The sequence below is a fragment of the Bacillus rossius genome, chromosome 3, assembly GCF_032445375.1.
Source record: "Bacillus rossius redtenbacheri isolate Brsri chromosome 3, Brsri_v3, whole genome shotgun sequence".
NCBI lineage: Eukaryota > Metazoa > Arthropoda > Insecta > Phasmatodea > Bacillidae > Bacillus > Bacillus rossius.
The window spans coordinates 9326868-9343650 of NC_086332.1; the positions used below are offsets into that span (position 1 = coordinate 9326868).

Genomic DNA, 16783 nt, shown 5'->3' on the forward strand with positions numbered 1-16783 from the left:
GTTTCCTGGAATGAATTCTAGTAGTGTGTGTAGTTGGTTGACATAAAGTAAATCAGTCAGTAATTTAAAATAGGGTGGTAATCTGACCACTCCTGTAGCTTAATTTTTGATGTGCAACATCTTAGTTCTCAATACACTGCATTTGGTAGGAGAAATTTTGTGCAGGGAAAGGGTCTCATGGAATGAAAATTTTTTACCACAGTCAAGGGCGTCGCCAGCTGATGGCCTGAGGGAGGGAGGGGGGGGGGGGGCAATTTGTGGGAAAAGTATGTATTTTTTATATATATATTATATATTTATTATTTATTATTATATTATATATTTATATATATATATATATAAATAAGAGAACTTGTGCATATAACTTATAAAATGCAACAAAGAGTTACAAGTAGAGAGGAACAGTTTTAAATAGGAATAATTTTTACTCATTTACTACACAAGTTTGCTGGGTAAAATTTCAAGTTTGTTGTTTGTTAAAATTGGAAATGAATCTGTAAATAATGTCATTCTTGTTTTACAATGTATGTACATAAGGTCGATCGAATTGAGTTATTGTAATCCTGGTATTTTCAATAACATATTGACAAAGAATGTTAGAGTCATAATAGTTTTTAATAAAAATCACATCAAGGTATGCTCTATGATCTAAAAGAGATATTAAGACTGGTAGAGAAAAATGCTTAAGTTTGATAAAATTAATAAGTTTAGTTTGAATACTTTCCATTTTCTCACTATCAGTTCCATAAATAGAATTTCAAATTATATTATTTAACATTTCGCTCTGCAAATCAAATGATTCTATAGATGACATAGCTGCTCCGGCAGCGAATTCTAGCGGTGGGTGCAGAAACTACATGTGATTCGCACCCAGAAATTTATTTGAAAACACAGTTTGCTTATATTTATCACCCATTGTCATTATTTTAAAGTATTCTATGTTAAATTTGGTGTCCGAGTTTCGTATTATATAAGTGTATTTGCAACATGAGAACACATGATTTAGCTCCGTGCAGAGGTTAGATGTTACACATCTGTGGTGAGTACTGAAAGACTCACAATTTTTTTTCTGTTTTTGTGTTGGATATCTCATGCTTAGTGCTTACGTGTATTTTACTTCAGGTGGGGCTAATACAAAATTCAAATTTAAAACAGTGTAGGAAAATGTTGTCAGCCCAATGTGTTTGATGCGTGTGGATAAGTAGCGGAGGTTGGTGGGATTGCTGGTTGATGCAGGCTGCCCTACATGCCCGAGACCAACGGCACGCTGGGGGTGGACATGTTCGACAATGACGACGTGGTGTGCCATCACGTGAAGGAGAAGATGGAGCAGAGCAACAACCTGCAGTTCCAGCGGCGGGGGGAGACCAAGTGCTCCGCAGAGCGCTACTTCAACTGGTTCAACTCCACCGACCACCTGTCGCTCACCACCATCGAGCTCATCGGCAGGGTTCGTGTGCCCCTCGGGGCGCTGCGGGTCGGCAGTCCGTGAGAGCGTAACACTGCACTGTTTTGGTGTGTCCCGGCTGTGTGCGACTGAAGCGTTCGTCATCGGTCAACTGCCCCTCGCTGTTTGTAACGTTACTCGAGATTGCTACTCAAAGAAAAAACACATTACTAAACCTCAGAGTAATATCGTTACTGCAATGTGTGGCGATGTTCGATACAGTAGTAAATAATGAGATTAAATTATTAAAATCGCAACAAAAAGCCATGAAACCAGTTATTGTGAAAGTGTCAGCAGACTCTAAACTCAAAAATCAATTATTCCAGAATCCTTAGATAAAATTAAAGTTTGTACTCCCACCAAACACACCAGTTAAAACCCTTTATAGAATAAGAAAAAAATATGTTTCAGTTAGCGAGGCTCACCAAAGGGACTGTGTTCTATATGCAACTATGTATTTTTCATAATACATAAAAAATGTTGCTATATGAACTGCACGTGAATTTAAATTTTTTCCCCTCAAATTTTTTTTCTTCCAATTCTGAATGTTTTTTTCCTTTATTTTTAATAAAGTGCTTTGTGTTTTACAAAGTAAACTAATGTACACTGTGTAAATAGTAATTTTTTATATAGGCCTATGTGTCAAAACAAACTGGTATGTTAAGTGTTTAAGCTAAAAAAAAAGTACAGTAGAACCCTGTTATAATGTTTTTCAAGGGAGCACAAGAAAAAAACATTATAAGCAGGAAAACGTTATAAGCAGGAAATCTCAATTTAGCACTTAACAATGTTCGAGCTTTGTACCAATGGACTCACCAAGCTATGTAAACAACTTTAGTGTTAAAACAAAAGATAGTATACTTGATACATAAATTTTCTGAAACAAGCCAACAATTTTTCAACTTCGTCTTGTTCCCTGGTTAAATTTTGTTTGTCTTTAAAGAAACACTGCCACATTTTTTGTAAAATTGTCTCACGATTCATGATGACAACATTAAGAGTGAGAACGTCTACTCCTTCGCCACCTGAAAATGTTTAATTTTGGGATTCCTACGTATGAATGAAAAAAAAAATTATTTGTAAGCAATAGAAAAAAAAAATTAGTTATGCCCTCGCTCAATGGTTGGCAACTTAAATATCGTAGGACTATGTACGTGCATCTGAATACCCACTGTAATGGCAAGGAAGAGAAGAGTTGACTAAGGGTGCCAACTGACACGTAACTATGAACATTGTGTACCTTCAGTATATTGCATAAAATTGTATTTTAACAAACTTCATGTATTGTATGGCAGTGATTGTAAACATTAACATACATAAAGGAAACTTTTTATCGTAAGTGTTGGAATAATTTGGTTTTAAAACATTTTTTCCCCATTTATTGAATGTTAGAAAGCAAACATTATAAGCAGGAAATTACACTATTTATGAACGTTATATGCAGGAAATAAATACATTGTCCTTATGGGGGAAATATTGGGACTTTAAAAATATGACATTATAAGCAGGAAAACATTATATGCAGGAACATTATAACAGGGTTCTACTGTATTTATTTTTTTGTTAACTGCCACTCTCGTTGAAATGTTATTACCATTGTTAGAATTATTCGTGATTGTAACCTAGTAAACATTTACCTAAATTTATTACATTTTAATTTATGTCAGTAATTTGTACTTGTATTTAAGAAAATATGAAAGTGGTTTTTGAAATTGAGCCAAGTTACAATTTGTAAGTTTTTTCCAAACACTGCATAAAAAATTGGTTGTCTGTAAAGTCGGTTTACGGATGATAGTTTAACGTGACGTCATAACAAAACTTTGATGAAATGATTGCATACTTTTATGAATAATTTTTATTGAATTACAGTAGAATCCCGCCGATGCAACCCCCCTCTGATGCGTCCATTCCGTTTATACGACCTTTTTTTGAGAAACCGTGAAAAATTTGAGCAGAGAAAGTCGAAAATTTGAGTAAAATCTGCTGAAAAACAATTCTGTTACACTTTGTTGGGCGCTATGTGTTCACGTTTATCTTGGCGAGCGCTGTACTGTAAGCAGGTAGGCATACAAAAGACTGCTAAAAATAGATACCACCCCTCTAGACTATCCACGCTAGCCAATACCGGTAATCTGCGCGCATCACCTGATAGCATCTTATTGCCGTCCCGGTCCCGTGCCCTTGTCTTGCGACTGGTTAGTGTGATCTTGCCAGCTGCATCTCAGGTGTCACTGGCCACACACAGCTGTGTTCACTGTGTTAACGACGTCGCCAGGTGTTTGGTTCTCTGCTATTTTTCTATAACATCGCTGACTTCGCACATGCGCAGATAAACAAAAAAAATGTGTGGAATTATGCTATACACCTCGGACTCGCATATCCCGAACAATGGGTTCCGATAAATACTTGCGCTACGTGAATTCGCGTCACGCGAGTTTGGCTATGCTAGCCGGCTGGTGGTTATTTTCGTTCAAAACGTGGCGAAGGAACTTGTGTGGATCAGATAGAAAACCTTCGGCTATAAACTAAAGATATAAGAACAATGCTATCCCGAAATGCTGTGACATGTTTATGGAGTAGATAATCACAGCGACAGACCGACAGGATGCACTCCCGCCGTTGCCATCAGCGATGTTTATTGTGACAGCTCAAGCAATTATCTTTTCCATGTCCCTTCACACAGCGTAAAAAAAAAAACTAAAAAAAAAATCGTTGGAATGCAGACGGTACAGTAACTATGCAGTAAAATAAATATATTTACGGCCCTGCAAAATTTTTCTATTCAATAAAATTCGAGGTATTAGTGATTTTTCAGCAGAAAGTGCTGTGTGACTAATAAACAAATTGTATCATAATAACTTATAAAGTATTTATTAATGGCGAAAGACAGTCGCATAAGCCCATAAAAATATTTATTTTACCGAGTATGGACTGTACAACCTGGCTTTTGTCGCACGCGGTGTGGGAGGGGAGGAGGATGCTGAAAGTTTCTCACGCAGAAGGTTGAAATAAGGGAAGGAATGTGTTGAAATGTTAGTTGGAAAAGGGGGGGAGGGTGTTTTTACATGTTTTGTGGCTCTGGGAGGGATGAGCCTTGAAGAATTAGCAGGGGATGGGAGAGGTAAGCGTCACGTCACGTCACATTTGACGTCAAGCCGCCGCTACCGCCAGTCTGGCCGGACGAGTTTCTAACGCTGTCGCAGAAGCTACCACAGCGGCTTTTCGTGCGGGCGGGTTTAAGATAACATGACAGCTGAGACGGCTTTTCATGCGATAGTGGACGCGCCGAGCTCGGCTAGACACTGCCCGAGCGACAGTCACATGGTGTATCCGACGACGCGGTGACACCCCGAATTCTCTATTGCGACCATTCCGTTTATAAGTCCGTTTTTCCGGAAACCGTGAGGGGTCCCATCAGCGGGATTCTACTGTATAACTATTTTGTATGGATACAAAGAAGGAGTGAAATGAAATCTACAATTTAATTGATAAATTTACTTTTATTTGCACTCATTAATTGAAATATGTTTATTACTTTAACGAAGAGATTATTTTAACTATAACTTTTATACATGTTTGCTATTTAACTTCTTCCAATCTGTGTTATTCTGTAAGGATAGGACAATGATAGGAAAAGTAGGAAACGAATGGGAGTGTTTGAAGTTTAATGTACCTCGAAAAAGTAAAATCGGTGGTTGTTCCAATCGAGTGGAAGAGAGATAGATGCGGCACAAGCGTACAATGACCGTAACGGGACAATGTGTATAACGGGACACTTTTTTGTGCGTGCAGCTGGCGTTCATCGATTTATTAGAAGTTGTCACGTCAAAAATAAAATTGACAAATTGATAGGTGGTTTCTTTCTCGTCCATGTCATTGTTTTCGTGGCCACTTTCTTTCAGGTACTTGTGTCGCACAGTTGTGTTGATGCTGGTTGTGTGTTGGTGGCAGCTGGAGCAGACGTGCCCGCGGGGGGACAGCTACAACTGCAGCTGCAAGTTCGCCCGCTTGGTGACCATGGAGAACCAGATGAACCAGCTGGCCCACTTACTCGTGGAGGTGGACTGCTCCGGTCGGAACCTCACCCAGCTGCCGGAATCCCTGCCCTCCAACACCGAGGTCATCAACATCACCAACAACCACGTGAGTGGCGTCGGTCGGCTACGTCTTCGTCTCCGACAATAAACTTGTAGCAATCGTCATTGCGCTGTTTATTAATCTTTCTTCGGTATTCCCTTTCCAACTATTTTGATGTTCGAAAATCCGGCAAAAGTGCTACTCCAGCATGGCCAAAGTCCTAAATGAACTGGAATATAATACACCTTTACTGTACTTCATTCAATGTTAACATTTTCAGATCCCTATTAGAGGTGTTACATTTACTAACAGTTCATTATAAAGTCGTTCCACTAATAAATAACGAGAGTTCACTGTACATGTTTTGTATATGAACTGGCTAGGCTTGGGGTTTTCAATTGTGGCATTTTTCAAGTACTGATCGCTTATGTTTCAGTCGAACGTGACATTTCCCTACTGGGAAATATCTAGAGCTGGGCGAACCTCAGTTCTCTGGTTTCGAACCGAACAGAATCGAACTATAGCAAAAAAATTTCGAACAGAGCCGAGCCGAACCGAACCGAGCCGAGCCGAACCGAACCGAACCGAACCGAACCGAACCGAACCGAACCGAACCGAACTGAACCTCATTCAGAAATAATTGTTTTGATTTAAAATGAACCGATAACCAGCATTTTGCTCTTTAACTGAATGGTGAGAAAGAAAGGTTCTCCAGCCATATATAAAATTAAAACATTATATAGCTTAGCTTTATTAAAACATTGCAAAACATTTTATAATTAAAGTTTATGCAATAAATAATGAAGAAAAGAAAACAGTTTAGAGAAAATCATATCACCAACTTTTAATTCATGAAGAAGTTCCATCTAAATTTCAAAAAAACTATCTTCCTTTTTCAGTGTACACTAACCTTCATTAAAAAAATATATAATACTATAAAGATGACGAACATTCAGCATAAGGCCACATAACATATTTTTGTGGTAGACATACCCTAACATTTTTAATAAGTAAAACTTTTTAATAAGACATTAAAAAAAAAGTTGAATGTGTTACCTATCTACATTACAAAACCCGCTGACTGCAGTTGCTGTTTTCTTGGAAGAATGCTGCTCGTCAGAAGAAACTTTAGACATTTTTTGGGGTGGTTCTGGGTCATCTGGGTCGTCATTATCTTTTCTCAATTTGGAAAACTTAAACGACGTAAGCCTGCTCATCGCAAATCACCTCAAGAACAATATTATTGTAAACGTAACGTAAGAAGTGTGGTTATAGAAATTTGCGTCGGAAAAAAGAAAACACGAGAAATAATTATGGCTGTAGCGACTACACTAGTCGACTTAGTACTGTACTGTAAAATTTACTGGACCAGAACTTTTAATACACAAGATTAAATTAATATTTTCAGTACTGTTATAACCAAAAAGGCCAAAGAAAATAAATACATCCCAGTAATTTAAAATACATAATTTACGTAATCATTTCCTACCGCATTTGTCTTGTGTTAACTTGATCACGTCAGTTTTGCCCAAATACGAGAGTTCTCATACATGCTGTACAGTATGCTACTACGACACGACCATGTTATGCTATACTGAAGGGATCCAAACGTAAACAAACACTTAGTTTGTTTACAAACACAAGACTGCATGAATGGCAAATGACAGTTGTCAACACACAAGTGCAAATGTACCTAATCTGGTCCCTAACACGACAAATAAATAATAACAAAGGGTGATGTTCCGAGAGATTTTAATAATATTAGGAAAAAAAATACAAAACAACAACATAACATTAGTATTACATATAAACTGGCAGGTTCTGACAATTGTTAAAGTTCTCAAAGTCTCTACAGGCACAATGTGACTAGCAAAAATGTTATTTAAGATTCAGGACGTTACGATGGGCACCCGGCTTGACAACAGTCCAAATCAAAACACAGTCTCTGTTTTTGGTCTCCAACACAACACGTAGATGCCGTCTACACATTAAATAATGGTGGGGTTTGCTCCGGGCTATAACTCTGTCGGTAGGCTATTTCTACCCCCAGGACCACTGGGGGGACCGCGGACAGTTACTATTAGCTTGCACAGTCTCTGCTATACAACGTCTCGTAGCGGGAATCACCGTGTAAGATGAGGGGAGTTTGCAGTCCAACAATGCGCTGGCGCCGCCTCAAGGCGACCACGCCTTACCTTGCGAATGCTGCGCTGGCTCAGCAGTCTCCAGTCTGCGTGACGGCTGTCCCCAGGAGTGCGTTGAGATGCACCAGTATGCACCACACACTTTAGGTCACCAGAGCACTCACACGAGGCGAAGTTCCGGCGCGCGCATCGTCATTTCCCGGACCGCGGACGCGTTGGCGAATTCGATAAATACAGTTCCAGTTCAGCTGTCAGTATTAATAATATCGAAAATTCAACGTAAATGTCGCGATTCCGCAGCCCGGACTCCCCGAGAAAACGCCGGGCGGCTCTTTTATACCTCCGCAGAGCGTCACCAGCGGCCTCTCCTATTGGCCCGTTTTCAAGTCCAGGCGGTTACCGATTGCCGCGAATTCTCAACTCAATTTCTTAACGGGAGTTCCGTAGTTCATTACGTCCAAAATACGTAAAAACGTAAATTGAATATAAGTTCCACTGTAATTTAAATACTTTAAATTAATATCAACAGTAATAATCTGGCGGCGGGCGGCGGGAAAGAAGGCGGTCTGGCGCTGGTGCGCATGTGCCGTCACACTATTACTTCAAAAGTTGGCTCTCAGCACCGTCCAAATATTTACCAACACAGCGGACCATTGTTGCTTAGGCCCCCTCAAACACCGTTTATATGTCTTTAAATATGCCCTACTGACCATTTGTATACATGTGGGCCGTGTATCGGTACAATGCGCTTTAGTTTAACATATGGGGTACGCAATCTTTGGTGATTTTACAACACTTCTCGTACATGCACTATAGTTAAAGGTATAATATACAAGAGACAAGACCTTTGGCATTTGTACGATAGTTTATATTACGTAGTACGAGAAATGCATACAGAATTCTCTACAGTAAACAAAAAAACAAAGTGCACCTATATGAAAAAATGCTATGCGGGTTATGCGATGATTAATAAGAATTTTTTTTTTATTTTGTCAGCGCTTGAAACAGTTGGTGCAACGATTATGCAATAAAAGTCGGAATATTAAAAGTAATGGAATATTGTTGTGCTGCTTTGTGGATGGTCTCAAATGGGGGTTAGAAAATCATAAAAACGTAATTTTTTTTAAACGAACGTTTGGTTTTTCGAATATATTTTAAGAGGTTTCGAACCGAACCGAACCGAACCCTTACGTTCGGTTCCGTTCGAAATTTTCGAACTTCGCCCAGCACTAGAAATATCCTTGACTGGGTAGGACATGTTTCCTGGTTGGCTGAGCTCAGAGGGCAACTGCCACCCTGAAGAGAGCGGCTGAAGTGTCGACTAAAAGTCTGGGATTATTTTGACAACCTTGATGATGCTTCAGCTTTGTTACTTACTGATTATGTTGTATTATAGTAGTTAAAAAATTTTAATTGAAACATTGTTTAGAATACTTTTAAGATTAAAATAATTTGTAGAATTGTTATATCCATGTTCCTTCTGGAATCAGTGTGTTTCCCAGCGTGCTTCTTTGTAAGGTGGAGTTTGTGCTCAGGTGACGAGTCTGGCGCCTTTGGTGAGCAATCCAGCATACAAGGAAGTGCGTATCTTTATAGCAGACAACAACAACATCTCCTCAATCATGGACCTGGAAGGGTCCAACTTCATTAACAGTTTCGACATCCTTGGACTGAAGCGCAATAACCTCAAGACGGTGAGTTTCTCCTGAATGTCATCTTCAGATGTTGCAGTGGGTTTTGTATGTATGTTTATGCTTTTAATTAACTGCTGCTTAAAGTGTTACTGTCAGTTACTGGTAATTATCATGTCCATTTAATGTTTTGTCATTAAGAAGGAGGAATCTTCGTGATTTCAGTTTGCTTTATTAGATAGCTACAACAGAGTGCAGTTTAATTTTTTTACTGGTTTTCTGTAACAATGTTGTATTAATTGTAATTAATGTTTTAGTAATATATGTGTGTCCTTAATAGCAAAACATCCAACTTAAATTATAAATGTAATGATTTAAGGTTGCTCGTGCAAGCTTTTGCGCAGACATGTGTTTTACAGATGATTTCCTACAGTTTCAGAAAAAAAAATCACAAAAGTCTAAACAGGCACATATAATTGTTCTTTTTTTTTTTCATTTGAAAAACAGTTTAATAAATGTGTTAACAGATACTGGAATTGCTCATATACTATGGCCTTTCCTGTGCCTCTGTATTCACTTTTATAATAAGAATGCTTTTTCAGTTAATATATATATATTTTTAAACAGTAACTACATTTGTGCTATGTTACAACGTAAACTTTTAGTTTTGGAATTTATTTTAAAAATTAATTAATTATTTGCTGTGTACCAAAATTTATTTATTTAGTTTTCAGTGTATGGTTTATTCTAAGTATGTATATTGAAACAGTAGAAATTAAGAAAAAAATAATAATAAAAACTTAACTATCAGTTAAGTAAATAGAAGCTGTTAATATCTGATGCATCACATTAAAAGACATAAATGCATTAGGAAATTGAGCTTCCAACATTACACATTGATTTTTTTGTTTTCATATTAATAGTATTGTAACAATAAGGCTGTGATAAAGTATAAACACCAAATTTGAAACTATGTCAACACCAGAAAAATTAAAGCCACGTACATAATCATTTAAATATACTATTTTCCTCTCTCTCTCCCTCCTTCACCCATCCCTCCATCTCCTTCTTCCTTGTTACTTTGTCACTGGAAAAATTTAAATGAGTTCAGAGACTCCAAATAAATGGGGTCTTGTTTTGATACATAAAATGTGATAAATTTCATATTGAAGTAATTTTATACATTTATGCACAATATTAAGAACATGTACAATATTCATAAAAAATAAAAGCAGTAAAATTTTAGCTCTAGTTTCTGCTAATAAGGTAGGATCTAAGTGTTTCAAAGCCTTTAAAACAATCTAATTATCCATGATGAATCACCGTCTGGATTTAAGTCTCGACTTCCTTTCCATTGCTCGATTGCCTGGAGGAAGCGAAGCCAGCCAATTATCTTAAGAGGCGGAAAAAAGTCAAGTGTATCTGTTTGAAAACTACAGTAATTCTGCTGAAATAATGTATTCAAATAACAGTATAGAATCGTATTAAAAAGGTATTTTATCCATCCTGACGGTTCCATTTGTTCCATTGAATATTTGCCTTTGACTCACATGAAATTAATGTTAAAAATCTACAAGTTTGGGTACCTGAAAAATTATTACGTAATTAGTATACTAATTTATAATAGGCTTGTTCAAAGCTGTTACAAGATTGAAGATTGTGTGACAAAATCAATTAATATAGTTCCGTCAGGTAGTTTAAAATCACTCCCAATTGTAATTAAGTTTTTGGCATGTCTCTTAAAGTATCTGCATAAACTTAAATACAATAATAGAAATCCATTTCAAGTATGGTAGGAACGAGTAGGAACTTAGCACCTTGCTAGTTCCATTTTATGAAATTTATTTTTCTTCCGTAGTTGCCAACTTACATCCTGTCGAACTCTTTTGACCGTGTTAATGAGAAAAAACTCAACCTTGGCTATAACAAGTTCCACTGTGACTGCACCACGGCACAGATTGTGAAGATGTGGTTGGTTGCCAACAAGAAGTATATTCCTGATGTCAACGATATCCAGTGTGAAGACGGCGGGAAGGTAAGGTCCAGATGGGACTTGAATTATTTTATAACTCAGTGTATGGTCACTTTATATTTCTTCATGAATTACTGTTTTCAGATATTAAAGTGGAAAAAATGAGGATGAGCATTTGAAATAATTGCTTATTTTTAATTTTTTTCTTTATGGGTCCTCGATAGCCCTGATTGCTCACCTGTCACCTTCAAGAGGATAAGTTGCAGTTTTGATCTTGACCCTCGGCATGACCTAAATCTATGAGGTGATTGGCATGGTTAATCTTGAAGGTGACCGTGTCATGGTGTCATTGTAGTTGAGTGGTCGGTTCACTTGCCTCACACAATAGAAACAGGTTGTATTTCCAGCAGGATCAAACCTGTACTTTTCACAAGTGGGGAACGTGGTGGACATTCCCGTGATCCGTGAGTTGTCTCAGGGTACTTTTCGTCAATGCTCCGTTCTCATCTTACGGACCCCTTATCGTCTCTAAGGTCTCCGATGTCGATGGGATTTCAAGTCCGAATCACTCATTTCATGAATTCATTCTGTGGAGTGATGTGGCAAAGTTAATGATTTCCTCTCGCAGGTGATAGACCTGGATCGCAGCGTGGTCTGTGCAACGCAGCGCAAGTGGACAGACTACATATACTACATAATTGCAGCCCAGGTTGTGTTGTTGGTCTTCTTGATCGGCAAGTTTCTCTACGACTACTGGGTGTTCAAGTCCACCGGATATCTGCCTTGGATTGCGTCCAAGATGCCCAAAATGCCATGCGACTGGGTTTTCGAAACATGACCCCACTCTGAGTAGGAGTGTACCTCGGAGCTCTGTGCCATATATCATCACGTTTGTTCGTGTGATCTGCCAAGTTGTTAACTTTGTGGGTGAAAATTTTAAATTGCTTGCTACCTTCCATTGTATAGCAATACCATTACCTGCAGTTAAACCTAATCTTGCAATTTTTTATTGCACGCTATTAGGCCTGTGAGAGTACTAGTTTTTGAATGTGGAGCGAATATCAAATTATATATTTAAAATATTCTAGAAGTTGAATCAATTTGCGGATATTGCTCTCGGCAAAGCTTTTTACACCTATTTTAAAAATGCAGGATTGAAGTAAAAAAAAAAATTAAAATTGTTTTTACATTTGTGATGTTTGAACTGATTAAGTGATTAACCAATTGGGCCCGATATATAACATCATTCAATAAAAATTATAATATAAACATGCATAATATTGATAATGAGCATTCTTAAAAGCAACAGAGTGCCTTGTTTTTATAACACTAAAAGAACTAAATACTATAATGAGGTTAGGTTTTATTGTTCTAAAGCTTTGCAACAAACGCAAAGCTTTGCATCACAACTGAAGCTTCAAATTAATCTAATAGCAAATTTCTTGCCGAAGTCAAATAAAATGATGAAAAGAGCTTTGATTGATTCACTTAGTCAAAGCTTTGCACAGGTCTACATGCCATTATCTTCATCTGTTCGCACGTCTACAATGTACCTAAATACAAAACAAAAGTTATAAGAATACCAGAGGCACTGAGATTACACAAGCAAATGTGAAAAACTTCTGTGCAGTCTGCATAGTGAACAATTGTAAGCGAATGAATCTCTGTAGTTTTTTTTATGAAGTAAATTTTATCCCACTATGCATTAGCGTATCTTGCCAGTACATGTATGTCAAACATGCATTTTATGTTTTGGTGTGCATTTTTTTTTAATGCCACTGCATTAAGTCTCCATGTATATAATTAAAATAGTGGATTAATTGGTGTTGAAAGTACAATGTTAGTACTGTTGTAATTGTGTAAATATATAGTAACACTTTTGTAGTTTTGGTAAATGAGAGGTTGATGTGCTTCCGAAGAGAATATCAAAAATATATTTTTAGAATATTGTTATGAATATGAGAGTTTTGTACAAATACTAAATAGAAATAATGATTTAAGTTTACGAATGTAATTTTTTTATTCAAAACAGCCGAAAAGGAATGTGAAGACTAGCCATTACTGGATCTCAGTGTTTTGATAAAAAGTGTTTATTAATTAACTATACATTTTCAGATGCCTTTCAAGCAGGAATATAGATAATTTTTCTATATTTTTTTTATAAATGTGATATTAAAACTTGTGTGGTTCTACATATTAGCATTGACTTAGCATAGTAACAACATTACAAAATTCCAAAATTATTAACTGCCAGCCCGTTTCAGGCATAAAGCATGATGGACTTATACTTACGCAGCTTACTAGGCTTCTGCAAATCATGGTTTTTTTTTTTTTTTTTGTATGTACAGTGAAACAAGGAAAATTGTTGAACAGCAGGGGCGTAGCCAGGGGGAGGGTTTTAGGGGTTCAAACCCCCCCCGAAATATTCAAAATATCTCATTAATATATACTGAAATATTAACACTTGTTCCACGGTAATTGCTCACTATTACAACAATGTTTTGAACATGCCGCGCTGCCGCCGCACGCCGCCGATTATCCAATGACACTGCCCGCATCATCGTATTCGTTTGGTAACCTTAGACTTGATTTCGTGTTGTAACCCGCGCCGCGCATGCATCCGTTGCGTGCAATCAGCTCGGCTATCGCCAGTCTCCACCGATCCCTTGCCACCGATCACTGAATCTGTGTACCGTGTACTGTGAAGTGTGGACAATTGGACATAGTTATTTGTGTGATCATTGCTCTGGCTGTGATTTCACTTCGAGTAACTTAAGTGGCCACTGGCCATATTACAGGAGTAAGTAAATTGTAATCTTCTTTACTTACTATAAAATTAATTCGCTTCCCGCTTTTGTCTGGTTGTCTCTATAGCTGTTAGTTTGCAACTCTGTACGCCTAGATCTTCTAAACTACTCAACTTATGTTAAGGCTGTAAGGGTATATTATCGTAATATACATATACACCTTTAGAGAAATTCGAAACTTCATTCGGTGAACAGTTCCAGTCGCCGAGAAGCCATCGTGGATTAGAAAGTTGTTTTGTTTACATCAAATTTTTATTTTTTTTTTGTTTGCTGATTTCGCTTAGAAAACTTTGCTAATTCTATTTTAATATTAATTATATAAGAGTAAAATTACGTTTTTTATAACCTTGTGTTTTGTAAAACTATGAATCAGTAACGGCTTTGTTTGGAGTTTCGGGCTCGCTGCATGTGACTGGTCCTCGTCGCGGCGGGCGGCATTTCAAATGTTTGAATAAAGCTGGAATCACAATACCACGACGGCTCCGACACGACAGGTCCGACAAGCTCAATAGCCAATGAAATGCAATGTCACCGTGACGTCACTCCGTCAGAAAACGCACCCCGACGGCCCGCAACGAATAGATTTTATTTCTAATTCCGTCGTGTCGTACGGCCCGACAGAAAACAAAACGGCAACGGAAAGGAAACAGTACGGAACTAAATTTCAAAAATATTTACCTACTTCGTAATTTTGTTTAACATGCGAGTGAGTTTTATATCTTGCCTTCATCTGTTTGTACAAATTTAATCGTGTTTATGGTTAAAGTTGTTATTGTAGATTGGTGAAGTTTGAATTTAATAATGAATGAGTTTAGCGAATAACTAAATATTAATAAAGTTAAGGCTGAATCTATTTTGTAAGGCATTAGGTTGAAAAACTGCCATAATTATCCTAACAAATAGCGAGAAAAAAGCATGGGCTGTAATAGCATCATCTGTTTCTCTTTCAATTATTTTTTTAAACGTCAGATATACTTTATTTTATGAAAATAATTTGTTTGGAACGATTTGCCGACAGCCAAATCAGAAATCGTCGGGTTGAATATTGTCGTGGCATTGTGACCCTAGGCTATTAAATCTGTCGTGCTGCAATGCTGTACGACGGTTTGTCGGGCCTGTCGTGTCGGACCCGTCGTGGCATTGTGATTCCAGCTTAATAGTGCCGCGGCCCATGGCATGCTGAGACTTTAAAACATCAAAAAGTTTTGATTTGTTCCTTTGAAACTTTTAGCGTCTCCCGCATTAGGGGAAGCTTAATTTTGAACAAATAATATGTGAAAAGTGGTTTGTTATGCCAAAATACAGTAAAACAGTGCGGGTTAAGTGAAATTTGGCTGCACAAATTAATGCAAGAAATTTCATGATTCGGTGACGTAAATATTTGTAAGCTATATTTGGCCGTATTATACATGCATATTATAGTAGAGAAAATTCTAGAAAGATTTGTAATGATGTCGTAAAAAAAGTTTCTTTTTTTTTCCATATTGAATGTTAATTAATAGTATACATAGCAAATGCAATGTTCTTTAATGTTATTTCTGACGTGATAATGTCTTATACCTCGATGAACGCTGGCTGCACGAACGAAAAAGTGTCCCATTCCGTTTGAGCCGAGTGTTTCCATTGTCGTGGTTTACATTGTTTATTACAAAAATAAAAAAACCTTAAAATTAACGAGTGCGAATAAATGTTACATTTATCGAAAAAAATGTAATTTACAACTTACTCCTTCTTTGTATTATACAAAATAATGATAATTCAGTGATATAATAATTCAATTCAGACGACTCGCGCGGTTAGCACATAGCACTGTTGCTGTAATGTACTTAATGAATAATTTCAGTTACATTAATTTTAATATTAACTCTTATTATTTAGTTGTAATTTTTATTTTTCTTTCTAGGTACGAGTTTCATGTTGTCGAGAAATGGAGGGAAAAAAAAGAAAAGGCGATAAGTTTAAGGGTATGGACTACTGGAAAAAGTGGTGTGGTCAAGCGGTTTCCAGTAAGGAAACACATTTGGCTACTGAAACTACAACAAGCTTGCGCGCTGCTGGTAATGAGACTGTGGTGGCAAGTGAGCCTTCGACCTCATTTACAGAATCGAACGACAAAGTCGAGTCAGTGGCACCTGTGACCTCAGTTACAGTATCTAACGACGAATTCGAGTCAGTGGTGCCTGCAGCCTGTTTAATGGGTACGACCAACCAGCCTACGTTTATTCAGGAACCGACCAGCTTGCCTGTTTCATCATCATCTCATCCTGTAGCTAAACTGGACGTTGGTTTTTATTCGAATCAAGATGAAATGGTGAATGAATATATAAAAGTCCAAATTTTAAAAGTCCCTTGGACCCCACCCAAAGATTATAAGTTTCCCATTTCCACAAAACGAAATTTGCGCTTTCAACTTAAATGGATAGAGAGATTCCCCTGGTTGTCATATTCTGAATATAAAAGTGGAGCATTCTGCAGAATTTGTGTTGTAATGGGACGTTCACTTGAAGGTAAAGGCAGCCATCAGCGAATTGGCCAGCTTGTAACCGAGCCATTCTGCAAGTGGAAAAATGCATTAGAAATATTTGAAACTCATGCAAAAACAGGATATCACAAGAGAAATTTGGAACTTGCAGAAAACTTTCTTAAAGTAACATCTTTGCAGGCTTTTTCAGTCAGTGAGCAGTTGTCTTCTGAGAGAAAGAGGC

The 16783-nt window shown here is 37.4% G+C and overlaps 1 protein-coding gene across 4 annotated transcripts in view; it reads left to right on the forward strand.

The window, feature by feature from the left end:
* Positions 1–13503, forward strand: part of LOC134530184 (protein halfway) — a 26668-nt gene extending 13165 nt beyond the window's left edge. For all 4 annotated transcript variants that reach the window (XM_063364835.1, XM_063364834.1, XM_063364832.1 and 1 more), the window contains exons 5-9: positions 1237–1450; positions 5399–5590; positions 9204–9362; positions 11158–11334; positions 11900–13503. In XM_063364835.1, coding sequence (XP_063220905.1) covers positions 1237–1450; positions 5399–5590; positions 9204–9362; positions 11158–11334; positions 11900–12109 — 952 coding nt within the window. In that variant the 3' untranslated portion in view covers positions 12110–13503. The remainder of the gene's footprint in view (positions 1–1236; positions 1451–5398; positions 5591–9203; positions 9363–11157; positions 11335–11899) is intronic.
* Positions 13504–16783: the final 3280 nt, after the last annotated feature.